Source organism: Phalacrocorax carbo, chromosome 2 (genome assembly GCF_963921805.1).
Source record: "Phalacrocorax carbo chromosome 2, bPhaCar2.1, whole genome shotgun sequence".
Taxonomy (NCBI): Eukaryota; Metazoa; Chordata; class Aves; order Suliformes; family Phalacrocoracidae; genus Phalacrocorax; species Phalacrocorax carbo.
In genome coordinates this window covers 121,452,276-121,469,645 of record NC_087514.1, presented here as the reverse complement: position 1 = coordinate 121,469,645, position 17,370 = coordinate 121,452,276, and the positions used below count along the sequence as shown (strand labels likewise).

General features: G+C 38.0%; 1 protein-coding gene across 2 annotated transcripts in view; it reads right to left on the bottom strand.

Annotated features, from left to right (window-relative positions):
• The window catches only part of ZNRF2 (zinc and ring finger 2), a 59,153-nt gene that overhangs the window by 20,904 nt on the left and 20,879 nt on the right, over nucleotides 1–17,370 (bottom strand). For both annotated transcript variants that reach the window (XR_010371676.1, XM_064444158.1), the window contains exon 2: nucleotides 7,052–7,147. Coding sequence is in view for 1 of the 2 variants with exons in the window: in XM_064444158.1 (XP_064300228.1) it covers nucleotides 7,052–7,147 (96 nt within the window). In the remaining variant the exon portion in view is untranslated. The remainder of the gene's footprint in view (nucleotides 1–7,051; nucleotides 7,148–17,370) is intronic.

Below are 17,370 nucleotides of genomic sequence, written 5' to 3'. Positions count from 1 at the left end.
TTTTCTTCACAGCCACACCATTAGAAATACACAGCTTACTTTTCTGGCTCCGTAGCAAAGGGTTGACAGTTTGTGGGTGTGGAGGAAAGATAAGAAACTGCAGCCTCAAAAGTGCTGCAACTCCATGCTATCACAAGCTGACCCAGTTCATCCACTGACTGAGGCTGAAATGGGATCACTGAAGCAGGACCTACCCCCTTTAGAAGGTAGGTACACGTTGAGCTTAACTGTGGTTTTATTTAGTGATATTTGTCAGCATTACTCTTTAAAACAACCAACCTCCCTCCCAACACACACAAACTGTAACAGGCTGCTTTTGCAGTGTTTCTCTGCTGTGAGGTACCAAAAACTGCTGAAGGAGAGACATGGGATGATTGGAAAGACATACACCTTTATTGAACAAAAGGGAGGAAGAGCTAGAGTTTGCCACTCTTCCTCTTGGCAGTCTGGTTTGCACGAGTAGCTATCCACAGCCTATACTGGTGAAAAACAGTGAAAGCTTCCTTCTTGTTCAAACATTACCAACAATTCCCAAAGGGAGGAAGTACAAACTAATCAATATATTTTAATCAAGTTCTTCAAACACAATTTCCTTCCTTAAAATTGTAACAATGATTTTCAAGACAAGCTATGAAAAGTCTGAGCTGATATTATACCAATTCAGAGTAACAGCTGTGCAAATGTCTGAGATTAAAATTTTATTTACTCTAGTAATGTTCTACTGTCACCATGTTAAGCAAAAGTCTCAAAGTTCAACAGATGTTCAATAGTTCTAATTATTTCCAAGAACTACTGAACAAAACAATTTTAAAGCATCAGGGAAACTGAATGGACCTCCTACATACTCTGGAGGATGTTCATGAGTACACAAGATCAAAACAAGAGTAAATGTTGCTATTTTAACTGCAAGCACAGGGTAAGCGTCTCTTTACATGACCTGTTAAACTACTTACAAAGTATGCTCTTCTCCCTCCCCAGTACCCCTGAGGACAGAGCCCAGAACCGTCTAGGGCAGAGGAAAAAACTAAAAACTTTTAGCCAAGAATCTTCTTAAACTCCAAAAATGGAAGAATTGAGAAAATTCTATGGAGAATTTTATACCTTGGGTAAAGTGGAATAAAATAAAACTGATTTGCCTTAGTATTATTTTCTACTGCTTTACTGAAAGTCTAGTCCTATTAAAGGTGAGGACAAGGAGGAAGGCTTAAGCTTTTCCAGGTAGACTGGCAAGATGCCCTTTTGCAAGGTCTTTTAGGCTATAATCTCAAGAACCCTGGTAGAGAAGTGAACTTGAAGTTAGCAATTCTTTCCATTCCACATTGAAGTTCTGAGTGCATCAGTCAAAACAGTTGACAGAATCAGCCGTAAGTAAAATACATTCCTTTTTTTCTGTGCACAGAAGTGACCAAGGAAATCAAGTCACTGCAGTGGGCAGAACTACCAGACTCACGTATTTCAGTCGTCCAAACATTAGGTTAAGGTGCACTATTTTTCTTCCTTTCTACTAAGCAATATAAACTGAGAAAGTTCTAGCACAATCAGCTTGCCCCAGAGATGCTGAAACAGCCACCAACCAACAAAGCTTATAACTTGTGTTAGAAAAAATTCTGTCAGTTCATTCACAAAGAATGTTTCCAAAATATTTTTTTAGTCCTTTAGGTGACTCATGCCAATCTTCAAGTCTCTGCTTTTGATCAAAATGCATATGCTATGGCTGTCATTTAGATGTCGACAACTCCTCTAGCAGGATTATTGCTCATGCAGATTCCAGCTCCGGATTCTGACGCTCAATCACAAGCAGGCCTCAGCATGTGGCATTACAAGCATTTCTCTTTCCTCACAAGACAAAACTTATCCCAATACCTCAAACTTATTTAAAAGAAACAGTGTATTTAAATTCTCATAACAAAACACTGCTTTGCATCCGTGCTAATCTAAATCGGTTGCATTGTTGTGGCACAAGTCACTTGGAGTTTGGTTAGACGGCACGGGAATATTTGGCTACCTATGCATGGTGTTAGATTCAAACGCCCCAGAAGACAAAGTACATTGCTGGACAGGAGGAACACACTGAGTTTCACTCATGTTTTCCTTCCAGTACACCTACCTTAATTTTCAATATTCTGTCTGTAACAGTCTTTCCACATACTAATCCTCCATTCAATACAGAGCTGGATAAATTTTAAATATAAAATCATATATATAATCCCTGCTATCTGTGATGTTTGACCCCCTCCTCTTTTTTGGTGTGATAGGGCTAAAAAGTTCACTTATGTAATTTAAAAAGAATAATTGCAAAGTTGTTACCTTGAGTAAGGAGAAAACCTCCAGCAGCTCACATACTGGATGTCTCAACACTCTCCCTCTGAAATTTACAATAGCAAAAGCTTTTCCCCTTAAAAGGAACCTCAGTAAATTTGCTGGTCAATAATCAGACCCACTGCCATATCTGAATTAAATGCAGAGTGGCCTGAGTGAAAGCAGCACCACAGCTGAGCAAGTGGCTTTAAGAAGAGCTGCTTAGAAAGTTTTCAGTAGAACAGCGTTCTGATATGAAATGTTGACTTGATGAAACCCAAAATATTCCACAGGAAAGTGCTAATTCAATCATAACTTTTGAAAGAGGACAGGCTGGTTCACTGAGCCAGCCAACCAGTCCAGTGAGCTGACTGTTTCTCCCTAGCTCTCCGGGGTCACTGTCTTCCTCATCCGGCCAGGTGCCAAGCTGCTAGTCCCTGCTCTCAGAGGGGAATAACAACAATAACAATAATAACAATAACAACAACAATAATAACAACAACAATAACAACAATAATAATCTTACAAAGTGTTCTGAGGAACAAACAAAATCATTTTAAAATGAAAACCAAAACTGCTTCAGAACCAACTGCAAGCTTTCTTCAAGACGAATTGGTTGCATTTGTTGAAAGGCTTCTAAAACTAGTGCCCCTAAAGACAGAATTGTTTTATAAAACACCCTCTGGTGAAAAAAAAGCACACCAATACTGTAACAACACAAAATCAACAATAATTATATTAAAAACCTAAACTTCACCAGACAGGTCTAATCAGCAAGGAGTTAAAAAGGCAAGTTGCTTCCAAACCACTGAGTGTTATTCAAGTAAATGCCCCGACCTGACCAAAACGCAGGGCTACCTTTTAAGCAACACCTTGCACAGAATAGCCCCTAAGAGGGCTCCCTGCAAACTTGAAAAAGATGATGCAAGGGGCCTCATTAACACTCTGGAGAAGCTCAAGGGAATAGGTATGACTATATAATATTTCATCAGTGGTTTTCAAGAAAATCTGTCAACTAGAAAGTAAGCCACTTTCCTCCTGAAACTGCCTTTTAGCAACCTGTGGCTAAGCAGTGCATTGGACCTGCTGTGGCTTCTCAGCAAATAACAGTGTGAAGAGTTTTTAATTGCTAAAAAAAGAGCAAAGCTATTTAAGACAGTAACACCAAACACCACAATGTTTTTGCACAATTCCATTCATTTAACCAGCTTTTGCATCAAAATGCCTAGATACTGGTTCGTGTGTAAGCACCACAAGTAGTTTAAGAGATACTTGGAACAAAGTTCCACAGAAAAAAGAAAAAGCTCTTTTTATATGCCAAACTGAGTAAGCAATGAGATCTCTGTTGCAGACAAGTCACATGATTTTGAAAGAATAAGGCTAATAAAATGTAGTGATTTATTTATATGAAAATCAGTACAACTTCCAGCATAGAACTTGGACAAGTGTGTGACCACTCTCTTTCAGAAAACACATGTAAATCAGACAGCTGCCAGAGTTTGCAGTTCCCTGACCCTTCCTACTGCCAAATGCAATGCACAAAGGTAGCTCAGAAAGCAATTAAGAGATTGGCTGGGAGGACTCATTAATTTTTTTAAACTTCAAATCACATCTAAACAGTCTTATAACATTTTTGGGGGGGAAGACTGTATGCCTCAGAGTCACACTTAAAAAGAAAGGTTTGTCTTCTCAGGAAGACGAAATACATACAATTTGCTCCCTGTTGTTTCTTAGGAAGAACAACCAATACATTTACAGTATCATGAGGAAACACATCTAGAACAGAATTAGACATAAGCACAGTTCAATCTAACTGCTAAATTTTTAAACATCTCACCACCTGCAAAGTCTAATGCTCCCTTCAACTACTTGCAACACAAAATTCAGCAAGAAAAGAAGGTGAGGGGAAATTTTTTTTTTTTTTTCCCCTGCAAGTGCTAATAGGACTGGGAAACCACCAGTGACCAACACAAGCAAATGATGCCTACTTGACTCTGAGTATGTATGGCTTAAGGCCAAGATAACAGTGAGAAAGTAAAGCACAGAGAGATGCCTTCTGTTTTGGAAGAAGGCATCTTTTCTTGTCTTAAGGAAAAGTTGAGACACCCTTCTTACGGCCTATGACATAAAGGCAGATCTACCACTGATGATGTCATCATGGCAAACAACAAAATATACAAGAAAAAAAAGCATGTGTTTAGACATTCAAACACAATTTCTGGGCCTGTAATCATGGCAGCATTAAGTTACCAATCTGCTATTTAATTCTCTTTCATTAGCCTCATTAAACGGATTCCAATCATACCACAAAGTAACAACTGAGAGCTGTACAACTCACTTGCCATATCCTCAATTTCTTTGTGCTGCAGTAATTTGAATAACCAGCTATAGGCTATAATTTAAGATTTAGTCCACGACCCCAGGAGCTAACCAACTGGAGTTACAGGGATCAATGCACACTTCTATTAAGAGTTTATGAGAATGAGACCGTACTTCTAAGTGTTTCTTTCAAACCAGCCTACATAATTTAGTAGTTTTCTCCTTTCAAGCTTATATAAACATTTCCCAGAATGAGTTTGAGGCTCTCTATACAGCAGACACACTCCTAAACTCAGAAATTACATGTTGCTTGTATTAACTCGTATTATCAACAACTGCTTTAGTCCTGCTGCAGATTATCCAGAGAGTGGATTCAGGTGCCACTCACAAGTTTTACTTCTGCTCATTTAGGTGGCAGTTTGTTGACTTAACAGAATGTGCAAAGGTAGCAAGATGGCCCAAAGGAGCTTCAATCAGCCGTGTGCCAGTTGAGAGAAACAGTACATTAAAAAAAAACAAAACAAAACAAAAAACCCAAACACACCACACTAGAGAGATTGACTGTGGCACCATTGTGATACAAGTGAACATCACAAACAAGACTGAGAGGTTACATTATGTAATTGCTATTTCTTTGAAAATAAGTTAGTCTGCTGAGTGGATTCATATGCACATGTATGGAGCATCACGGGCAAAGGATTTCAGTTGGTCAACTCATAACTTGTGGACATCCCAACAGTTTGATTAGTGCCAGAGCTTGCTGCTTTCTGCCAGCTTGCCGCCTCCTCCTCTGCTGTAACTGATCCCAAGTGCATTATCCCTCCCTGACTGGGAAGACCATCCTGCCTCTCTGATGTTCAACATCCCTTGGCGCACAGATTTCTAACAACTTATCTTGGAACACGCTCGGCCCTAATTTACAAAAGGCAAAACAAAGAGAAACAAGGCCCCCTCTGTTAGATGAGGTCAACCTTCCCAAATATATATGTGTGGCAACACCAGGAGAAAAAAGAAATTTTTACTTTTCCCAAGTGCTGTGCTTTGAAGTGGGTTTCACAACTCTAAGTATATGATTTCAAATTATTTTTGCAATTAAGAACAAGCATTATTGCTGTCCAAACAAAGAATAAGGTGGGCCAACCACCCTTCAAGACTTTTTCCAATTAAAAAAAAAAAAAATCCAGTGTAGGATACCATAACAGCGAGGGTGCCAGAAGGGTCAAAGAGCCCATAACTGCAGGTTATTTATACAACTAACTCACTCATGTTGGAAGGGACCTCTGGAGGTCTTCTGGTCCAGTCCCTCACTCAAAGCAGGACCATGTTAGACTAAGTTGCTCAGAGCCTTGTTCAGTCAATTTCTGATCATCTTCAAGGATGGAGGTTGCACAACGTCTTCATTTGCCTGCTACTGTGCCTGACCACCCTCATTATGCAGCATTTCTACCTTACATTGACTCAGATTTTTCCCTGATGCCGCTTATGATCACTCTCAACTTTCTCCTCTGCACCTCCAAAAAGAATCCAGCCTTCTCTCCTCTACATTTTATTTCTAATCACATTCTGTTCTCACATATTCCACGTGTAACGTCTGGTGATTAACAAGCTCACTTCAGGAGGCATCATAAGATTTCCTGATGGTAGGGCAGCTCTGCCAAAGGAGGCACTTAAGATTTCAGTAAGGTTTTCTAATTCCTAGTTCTCTGAAACCTTTTTGTGTGCTTGCCATAGAACTGACTGTCAGTGTAAGCCATGCCAATACAAAGGTTTGATCCCAACAGTGGCAAAAGTCCTGTTTGCCTTGCATCAAAGGTTGCCTAGGAGCACTTAGTGGTGGACAAAAATAGAGCTACTGCAGGTCATTTATTTGACATTGGCAAAAGTCTCACTAAACCCACAAACAAATGAAGGTGAAACATACATTTCTACAAGTCTTTATGAAGTATCCCATACACAATCAGCTGAAGGAGAAAGTTCTTTAGCACCTTCAGGAAAGGGTGATTTCCTTGAATAAGGTGCAAAAACACAGGGCGCCAAGGAACAGTCCTTAATAATGTCCCCAGAAGGAGACTTCATTGACCCACCTCACTACTTGATGTCATTAGATGAGAAGACATTTAAACTACACATCTCAAGTGGGCACTAAACAGACACTGATATTTGCTCGAGGCCAAAAAAAAAAATAAAAATAAATACACAAACTCAAATAGGAATAATTTTATACTTGTAGAACAAGTTGACAGTATAAATTATATTGGCAAGCAGTATAAAAGACCAAGTTCTTGGGAATTATTTTGAAAAAATAAATAAGCAAAAAACATACACCATTTCTGAGTCCACTGAATTAGTTACCAGAACATCTTATTAAATACAGAATTACTATCACTCTAATGTTTAAAATAAATAAGTAATTATCACCTTACTTCTTTCTTACCATTGTAGGTTATCCTTGGTTTTGTCAAACACATCACAAGATGTAAATCCATTTCATCGGAAGATACAAATTTTGAACATACAGGGCACTTGAATCCTATGGAAAATAAAAATATGTAGGCATTAGTACATTTGACCATGTTGCAAATATGTATATTCAAGCCAAAAAAACCCTATTCTGCACACATTAAAAGAAAGAAAAAAAACAATCTGGCAGCTTTTCAGTTTTGGCCTGACATTTCTTACATGAATATAAATTCCTTGACGTCAAAAGATCTCGAAATGGACCATTGTTTCTGCAAATTGATCTGTTGCCAACTGTAAACATGTCACCACCTGTGGAACAAAAACGTTTTCCAGAAACTCTAAGAACAGTTTAAGACAAGTGCAAGAGGATAATGTGGGTCTACTAAAACAGAAATTAGAAATGTATAGAGAACCTAGACCTGGGCAGGAGCCCTGAATTAACATCTGCACTTTTACCAGGAATAGCATTGAAACTTTAACAAAGGATCACAGGTTTACATCTCATCATGCAAGCTACAGCACCTTTTACCAGTCTGGGACACAGGGAAAACATTCACTCAGGGGTGTTGCCTTACCTACTGAATCACTAATATTTCCTGTAGCACTGAATTTGTTTGACTTCTCTAATTGTAGCCAAGCATGACCTTGTTTAGCTTGTGAGGTCACAGCCTGAGGCAATATGGAGAAAAGAATAATTAAGACAGGCTGGATTGTGATGCAACTGCATAATAGTCCATGACAAAACTGCTTAATACTTTATGTCATTACCAAAGACAGAAGTCTTCCAGCTAAGGGACAAGATTGGTTAGACAAGTTTTACGGTCCACAGGAAAGTCTGACTGATTTTGATCTGCTGAATAATTAACACACATGTGAGGGACAAAAAGCCATCAGCACGGATCTTGATGCATAACAACTGTTAAGGAGCATGCCTACAGGACAATGTACAGCAAAAATATCTAAATCCATGCTCAGTGCAAAGAAGCAGCTTTTTCTTTGATGCTGTTGAAAAGTAACGATGCAGGTATGTATAAATGGCCACTGCACCTTCCACCAACAGTCACATCAGAGCCTCTAAAACAAACGTTGTAGTTTGTTGCCCCTTGCGTTTGTACTCCTAACCTTGTGAGGCCATAATGAGCTGAGTCAGTCAAGGATGACAAGCGACTTGATGCTGCACTTTCAAATTACTGATGCCTGAGAATTTTGATCTTTACTGTTAATTATTATCCAGATGTAGATCAAGCCACTAACCTGAAGCATTAGTACTTGATAAATGAAATTTCTATCAAGACAATGATTTTTAATTTTTTAGTGCAGCTAATAGGAAGCAAGTCAAAGCAGACAACTGGTAACACCCATGAGGAACTGAGCAGCAGCTGAACATGTACTGGAAACCACTTCCTGAGATAAAGTACAGTTTTGATTCTTCCCATTTTAGTCATAAGCAGTTCATATCTATTTCTTCTTGTGTCAGTCTTACACTTCAGTTTAAATATTGCTCTTCTCTCCTTATTTTTAATCCTCCTCCCCCAGCCCACATTGTTACAAACAACACCTACAACCACAGGTTAATAAGCATACAAAAGCCAAACTCATCTTTTGGAAAAAAGAAGTTGAAAGCATTAATTTACTTGTAGAAAGCTTTGTTAGTGACCCTTCAGCCACTATGTAGCCTCCTTTCCCCAGGCTGCATTTCAACATGACTAAAATCGAAATTAGTATCTTCCAAACACCAACCCACCCATAACTGTTTTGTTACAGTTTTCAAAACTGACCCAGAGTAAATTTTCTCTCAACCTTTATCAATCTAATGCAGCTGATTACTCTTAAGTCTAGTCAAAACCTACTAAGACCCACTCATTATTCTCATTTGTATGCTTCTATAAGGCGTAATTGACAACGTATTTTGATGTGAAAAAGCACGTAACTTACATATACACCGCAGACTGAGTCCTGCTGTGCCGGAAGGGAGTGTTTGCATTACAACAAGTTAACATTTATGTTCATGGCTAGTTAAGCACCAGGACAGACATTAACAGGTTCCCTCTGCTTTCTGGACAGAACCCTTCTAGCTTTTTCCCTAGGGTCATCAGCACGTCTAATTGGGAGTTACAGGGGATAAGGAAAACCATCAATAGGCCTTTAGAACCATTGCTAAAGTTAAGAGTGTTATTAAGAAGGTACATATCTCAGGAATGCTTAGAGGGAATACTAACATCCAAATAAAACAGTATGGAGAGTTTGGGTAAATAATAATGGTGATGATGATAATGATAATAATAATAATAATGCTTTTACTTAAAATCATGCTTAAAGATAGACAGCTATGAAAAAAATCTTTGTTATCAGCCTAGAGTATTCAGCTGAATTATAATACCATGTACCTGCCCCTAAACCTTGTAAACAGTCTGCATTCTTGCAATAAGTATTTTAACAATACAGTATCTTGTGGCTTGTCCAGTGTCAAAGGAGATCTGAAGGTAACAGTTAAAGAACTACAAATATCCTCCTGACACAGCAAGTCTGGGATGTCTGACTGCTGTAGCTCAACCCAGCATGTAGAACAGTACACTGAAGAACCCAAGTAGTAGAGGATATCACACTTAACTATGCCTTACGGACCAATTTAGCTGCTAGTGGTAAAGGTGTCTTTGTGGGAAAGATGTTTTTTCCAATGACCAGCATCAGCTGCATGCCAGAGACTAGCATAACAGCAGAAGAAGAGCCTTGACCTCACAACACTTGCTGAAACATTTTTCAAATACAAGTGAAATCCAACTTCTCATTCCTTTACAACGTTCTGCTCCAATAACCAGCCCCTGGATTTAGCCATCTTCCCCAACAGATGCACAGCGTATATTTTGTGTGAAGGAAATTACCATTTCCCACTCCTTTAGTAACAAATTTTTTTTGACTGTAGACACAATATCTCCTTTATTTTTAACTGTGTTTGAAAAAAATAAATAAGTGAACAATCAACACGGTCCACAAGTCAGTTAAAGGTTCTTTAAAAAGCTGATATTTTCCCACCTTTCCTCAAATCAGAAGGCACTAGTTTCATGACCCAGTTTACAATTAAGTACTCCGTAAGAACAAAGACTCTATTGTACCACTGCCCAGCAGGCTAACAACATTCATAGTCTATGTTTGTTTTTACCACCAGTCTTAAGGAACAATTCCGATAACTTGAAGAAAATTTCACATGACTTTAACAATCAGCAACAGGTCAAAAATAACTGGCTCTCTACGTGACTTGTTTTACTGAGTTTTGCAGATAAACAGTGCATTCACAGATACTTGACAAAGTGGAAGCAAGTCATCAGATGAGGTGGCATAACACGAAGGGTCCTCTAAAAACTACAAAACTCAACTAACTATTTTCTCACTCTTTTCAAGGAAAGCACAAGAGAATGTATAGTTCTAGGTAAATCCCAGCTCTTATAAAGGTTTCGGTTTCACAGCATCCCTTAGCCTCATCCAAGATGAGGAACTATCACCTTTGTGTTACGATCATCACTGCTTGTCAGCATATCACTGCAAAGCTGTCCTTACTTCTCCCACTGCAGAGAGGACATCGCCTGTGATACAACCGAAGTCAGGGGAAGACCCACCTCTCACCCCATTCTCTTTCTGTACATCAGGAAAGAACTGAGCAAACACACACCTCTAGCTGACTTTTATAACTGCATGCTTAAGAGGCAGGGAGACAAAACCTTACAGGCTTTCATCATCTAGTTTCACAAACCTGACTACGATACTGAAAGTAACAGATTACTTAAAACAAAACCATACTCCTGGAAAAAAGTACAATTACAAGAAAAGATAACAGAACAGAAAGTTGCAGTACAGCTACTAGAAAATCCGAAGGTGGCACAGAAAGTTAGAAATAACTAAACCTGCATAAGTAGCAGGACTTAAATATTCAGAGGTGAATTCTCTCTTGAATGTATCACTTTCTTCAGACTCTGCCATCTTTTGCAAATGAACCTCCAGTTAGCCAAGAAATCCCATTTTCTCTCGTATCCGCCTACTGAACTCATAACTTTCATCTCTAGCGAGCTTGGGAACTATCTGCAAGGACAGGTCAATGGGTGGCCACCCACTCTATCTGTACCAATTTCAACTTCTTACTGATATCTTACTGTGTTTGCCTTGCTTTGCAAACATCAGGCTGTTTAACTTGCAGTTCAGTGCGTACTGAAGCAAATAAAACCCATCCAACAAATAATACACTCCTGGACCTCTATAATTTTTGCAAAATCATGTTGGCACCCATTCTGGAATATCTACTTTGTGGTGGGAAAAAGCAGAGCTAAGAACTTCCAGACAATACAGTGCAGAGTGTCACAGGACTGCACATAAATCAAACACATTAAAATGGTATTAGGCTTGCACAGAAGAGTGGATGATCCTTTTGGTCAATACTAAACAGCTGTAGGAAGAAATAACCACAAATAAAACCTGCACCAATGCAAAAGACTGCACCAGCCTGATCAGAGTAACCTTTCAGCAGAAAACATCTCAACTGGAATTTTGCCAAAAGCAAACTAAAAGTATGAGACCAGCTGTTCTTTTAAAGTAAGCGTGCAACATATTTAAGTTTTTGTATCTTTGTGTTTTCAAATAAGATGGATAAATCCATCTTGGTTTACGTTTAAAGAAGTCATAAGAAAAGAGAAATCCTTGCATACACATACTTTTCTGAAATGTGTTTGTCAATAAGAAGCCTGACAAATATTACTTGCATACTTGCACTTGTTCTTCAGTGCTTAGAAAAGTAAGTATAGACAATCTGAAAGCACAGCATCCAGTATATGTGATGGTATGAGGGTGGTATGCAAGATTACTGTCACACAAATAAAGCCTGCATAATGATGCTAAAACAACACAAATAATCCCCTCCCCTCAATAAACAGAAAAGACCTCACATAATCAGAGAAACATGTCAGAAAGGACTTCAAGAGGTCACCAAGTCTATCCCATACTGGGAAACTGGGTTAAATGTACTTAGAGGATTCAATCTGCCTTTAAAATCAAATAGTGAAAGATTTTCAGACATCCTAGAGAACCTATAAAGCCGATCAGTTATTCCTAAGGAGTTAGAAAGATCTTCCCTTATCTCTAATCTGGCAGTCAACCTTATGAAAAAGGTTGATTACTTCTTTTGTGTTCAGTAGACATGGAAAACGTTCAGTAACTGTCCTCGGTATAAAAAAACCAACACATTCACACTGGAAAATGTGTGCGCTTCATCTTTTTCCCCTAGCCTGAAAAAAACTGAGTTACTCTAATCTTGCCTCACAGGCCCTGATGTCTAAAGCTTTTATTCCTATTGCTGTCATCTGGACTCTCTCCAGCCCTAAAAAATTGCATTGGCAAGAACTGGGTGGAATTTTCAGGCTAAGACTTCACAAGTCCTAAGCACAAATTAATAGTTACCTATCACACCATTCTGTTACAGTAGGTGTTGAATATCTCTATATAGGTCTATATATACATAAAGATATCTCCTTTATGTGTGTGTATATTGGTATCTACATGTACGTTTTAAACAAACCAACAGGTCCCATTTTTAGTGGTATGTTTTATTTCTCCTCAAATTCAGTAATTCTCATTTGTCTTTTATAATCAATTATGAACACTTTTCTAACATGTTAAAAACAATTATGAACTCCAATTTTGTCCTCCATGATGCTTTCAGATCTTACAAATTTGCATTATATTTCCTTTTTTAAAGTGTCCACCCTCCAAAAAAAGATGCCTGAAAAAGGACCCAAAGTAGGCCACTGAGATACTTGATTTGAATTACTCTCCTAGAGCAGCTACAGGATTTTTTTTTCCCCTACCTATTTCAGCATCCACCTACTTTTTCACCTAGACCATATTCTCTAAGTTTGCTAATGAGAATATAAAGCAAAATAGCATGAACGTTTTAAAGTCAAAGTACAACGCCTCTACTTCTTCCACTTCCTCCCTTTATATTCAATGGTGTAGAGTTTATAGACTAAGAAGTGAGATTGTAAGAACAGCAGAAAATTAGACAGAAATAATTCAGATTCTCAGTGAAGTAACAACAGTCTTGGTCAAGTCAAACTTCTGTTACTCCATTCCTCTGTAAACTAATTTGTAAAACCTGAAGAAGAAAAAAAAGCTCTGGTAAATACTGCATGGTTTGTCAGAGTTATGTGGCCACAGAATTCTTTCTTCTCTTCTCCTCAGACAGCTGAAATGGAAAGACAGAATGAGTAATTCCTTAAGCTCAAAACCATGAAGCTTTGTACACGAAAGTGTATTGGTTTAACACATCTAACATCTTACCTGGCAACTCTACCCTTACCACCAAATTCAAGAACAGAGAACTGGCGTTTTTTTTAAATGTCTAAGTTAGAAAGTAAAAGCAAAAAAAAGCATTACAATTCCCAGGGAACCCTCTACAGCAGAATTTCTAGGCGCTATAGCTCCCAGTACAAGCAGCTACTTGGAGAAAGTTTGCGATTTTATGTGCAGAAGTTTTTCATTAAGAAAGTGTCTAGGTGAAAAGATACATCTAATTCTCTAGTTTCCATTCTTCCTTATGCTGTCAATGGCCTAAGCTGGGAGAACACAGCACCTTCTGGAAAGACTTCTGGAGATGGAAAGAAATACTCCCCTCAATTTGGGAGAGAACAGGAAATCAAATGGAAATAAGGAACACAATACAAGTGGGGCTTTTGCCACTTTGGAGGAATCTTGTGGAGCTGTATGGAGAACAAGAAAGTTGTCTGACTATGCAGTTAAGCCAAGCTGAACACCTTTTGGAGACCAGTCAACTACCTTATTCAGAAAGCAAGTAGCCAGAAAGCACAATGGTCTGGGGCACAAATGTATTTTGTTTACACAGGACAGGCAAGATTAACCTGTCAAACAGGCTTAGTTCTTGCATTACCAGATGATGACAAATAACTCACTGCAAGTCAGCTTGGAGGTTTGAAAACTTCATGCAAATGAAATGCCTTAAAACTCTTACTTTAGTGATATTACATATTCCCATTGATTTTTTTCTTCTTAACTCACCCATCACAGTTCAAGGAAGAAGAATTCTTCTCTCTCATTCCTAGTCTCTCCTGAACCCAGACTTTTTTTTCTTCTTTATTTTTCCTACTCCCTCAATTTTCTCTCATTGCCTGGAGCAATATTTTCCTCAAACACCTGAAAAAGGTATTTCCACTCATCATTTCACAATGAAAGTTGGGGACGACAGACGGGATAAAGCTGTTCTACTGCCAGAAGTAGGCTCTTCTGGAGCAACAGAGTAATTTGGCACGACAACTACAAAGTTTTAAGCACAGGGAACTAGTTAGTCTACAGTCCCCTCCCCTTATCTGCACTGTCAATAAAGTCACTACTTAAAAAAATATACTAGGGTTAAAGAAAAAGTTTCCATAGGAAATCACATCATTTAAAAGGAAGTATAGGAAGAACTGCCCCAAGATCAGAAGAAAGAATGAAGTCCTACTTTTTGAAAACGCACAGGCGTAAATATCTTTTACTGTAAAATGCAATAAATCTGATTAAAATTACATGAAGCATGATAATAAGAGAGGAGAGGGTGGCTATACCATGCTGAGAGTATATTTAATGATAGCTAAAAGGGAAGAGGAATGATGTGAAAATGGCTGAATAATGGTTGACAAGGATGACTAAACTGAACACGTGAAACAGCATCTTGTCTGACAGAGAAAAGTCTTCTGAGCAATCTGGCCAAAATGCATACTAGGTCTTACAGAAAAAAAAAATGGGAGAGACAAAGTAAACACTGCACTTGAAACGCAGCAAACAGGAACAAAGGAGCAAGCCCCAGGAGAAGGCAGCATCTTAGAAGACAGCACAGATAATGATGCTGCTTGAAAGCATGCAGAAGACAAAGTCTCTCAGAGAATCTGAAAACTATTACTCTACTACACATACAAGGCGATAATGGAGACCTGAGAAAGCACAGCATTTACAGACAATTGGTCTGCTGCCTACAAAGTTTTTACCAAAGTGAGGGGAAAAAAAAGAAGTCCTCACTAAGGCAAAACTTTGTAAAGTCTGATTTAGGTGAAATACTTACCAATAACCTACTTGTTCCTGCAGAAATAGAGGTAGCAGTGACAAAGAAAAAAGGGGAAAACCAATCAATAACAAAAAAGTCAGAGTACAAAATATTAAAGACTACAACTGGGAGGAATATATGTAAATAAAAAGTTAAGTTACATGGGATGTTCTCAGGAGTTTAAATAATAATTCTAAACATAATAATGATTCATTTGTCAACAGCAACATTAAATTATATATCAAAAGTGGTTATAATTGCATTTATCATTCAGTACAACAGAAAAATTATACCTACTGGAAGTACAGCTTCAAGAAAGTCAAGGGCAAATGTTTTAAAGTGTACTTGTTTTCTTGTGCTTTTCATCTCATTTTTTTAATCACACATATAAGAGTTTTTATTACCTAAGCACAACAGCAGAATTTCCTCCATTATTATACTCTCTATACTTTCCCTCTTCAGCTCTCAAAATAGCAGTCCTCCACAGCCCGCACCAGTTTCTTAAATCTGCAGGGAAACATCTACCCTATGGACTTGAAACTGGTGCAAGTAGAGTAAGTATGGTTGGTTGGTTGTTTATTTGGGTCTGGTTGTTCTCCCTCCCCTCCGCCCGCCCCCCCCCCCCCCCCAAAGGAAAGGAATCACTTATGAATAAGGACTGAGCTTAGTAGAAAAGTCTGGGCTAAGAAATATCATTCATCCTCAGGACAAAGGAATTTTGTTTAAGGAATAACTTTTTAAAAATACTGACATCTCTGCATATCATAAAGCAGCCCTTTGTTTTTAAATGGAAAAGTCAACTAAGAGGTTCACTCTGCATTGACCCCTCTAGTCTTCCAACTTGGAGAATATTTACCTTAGTGTATGGACTGGTACAGAAACTAGGATGTAGGTTCATAAGAAGCCAGAATTTTAACAGAATAATTAAAGAGAATCTTACAAAATGGGGAGAAGACCAAGGGTTACAAAATGTATAATTTCAGAAAGGTGTACACTGGAATAAAAAAATTAAATCCTTCAGTATTAACAGAATTTAAGTGTTTAACATGAATTATGTACAAATTTTGATAAAATGTGAGAGCTGTTTCTTAAGTTTGAATGACGTATTTATATATTATAATGCAAAGTTCTTATTTCTAAAACAGAACCTTTTAATAACATTTGAGAATGTACTGTAGTGAAAAAAGCATGCAAAATGTGTAATAAGAGAAATAGCAAAGATGACACATAATTGGTTCAGAAAAAGATAAAATTCAACCCATAAAAAATAAACCCCCAACCAACTATTCTTAACTATTGTCAGTAAAAGCTGAAGAAAATCAAACTATTGACCTACATGCTTTAAACATATCAGTCATGACAGGTTCATCTATATTTACAGTCTTGTACCTCTATTAAGAGAAAGTACATAGCACCCATACCATTTTCTGCAAAACCTTACAGAACATCTATAAATCACAAACCAATCACACTTTCAAATGACGTGCCACAGCATTCCTGCCACAGCAACTAAGTCAGCAATGTAATTCTTGCTTTTTCATGTTAAGATGCCACTGTTTGAACAAACTGTTAAGTATCGCTCACATTTTAAACAACCTTGTAGAGAATGCTACTGAGTATTTTCTATTTTTCTGTTTACAACTGCTGCATTGGTCTATCAGTGAAGTTGCTGAGAAACCGGATTAGTTACCTATTTTAAACATCTGTGCTTAGAAGAGAAACGTCTTGTTTACATTAACCAGGTCATGCTAATAAGGTGTGCATATGCATGCACACATGCACACACATATCATAGACTGTAAATAAGTTTTAACAGGGATGTGCAGTTGGAACAAATTAGTTGAAATGACAGATATTTTGACTTTGCAGGAGTTTGAAAATGACATGGTAACTCAAATGCTTTTACTTATCCAGTTACAGCTTTTATTTAAAGTAGTATATGCTTTGGTTTGTTTTTTTGTGGTTTTTTTTGTTGTTTGTTTTTTTTTAAACAACTGACTGAAGAGCAATCATAGTTAGTACACCTATTTCAGGAATGCCCTTATAAGATCAGGATCATAGTGTGCCAAGTGCTGCAAATATGTTTGTTGGCATATATGTATTAGTCCCTCCTCCAAAGAGCTGACACACTAAAATAGACGAGAAAAAGCAGTGGTTACAATGGGAGCAATGTCTCCATTATGTACTTTAGAAAGGCAGTAAGAAACTCGCCCTAG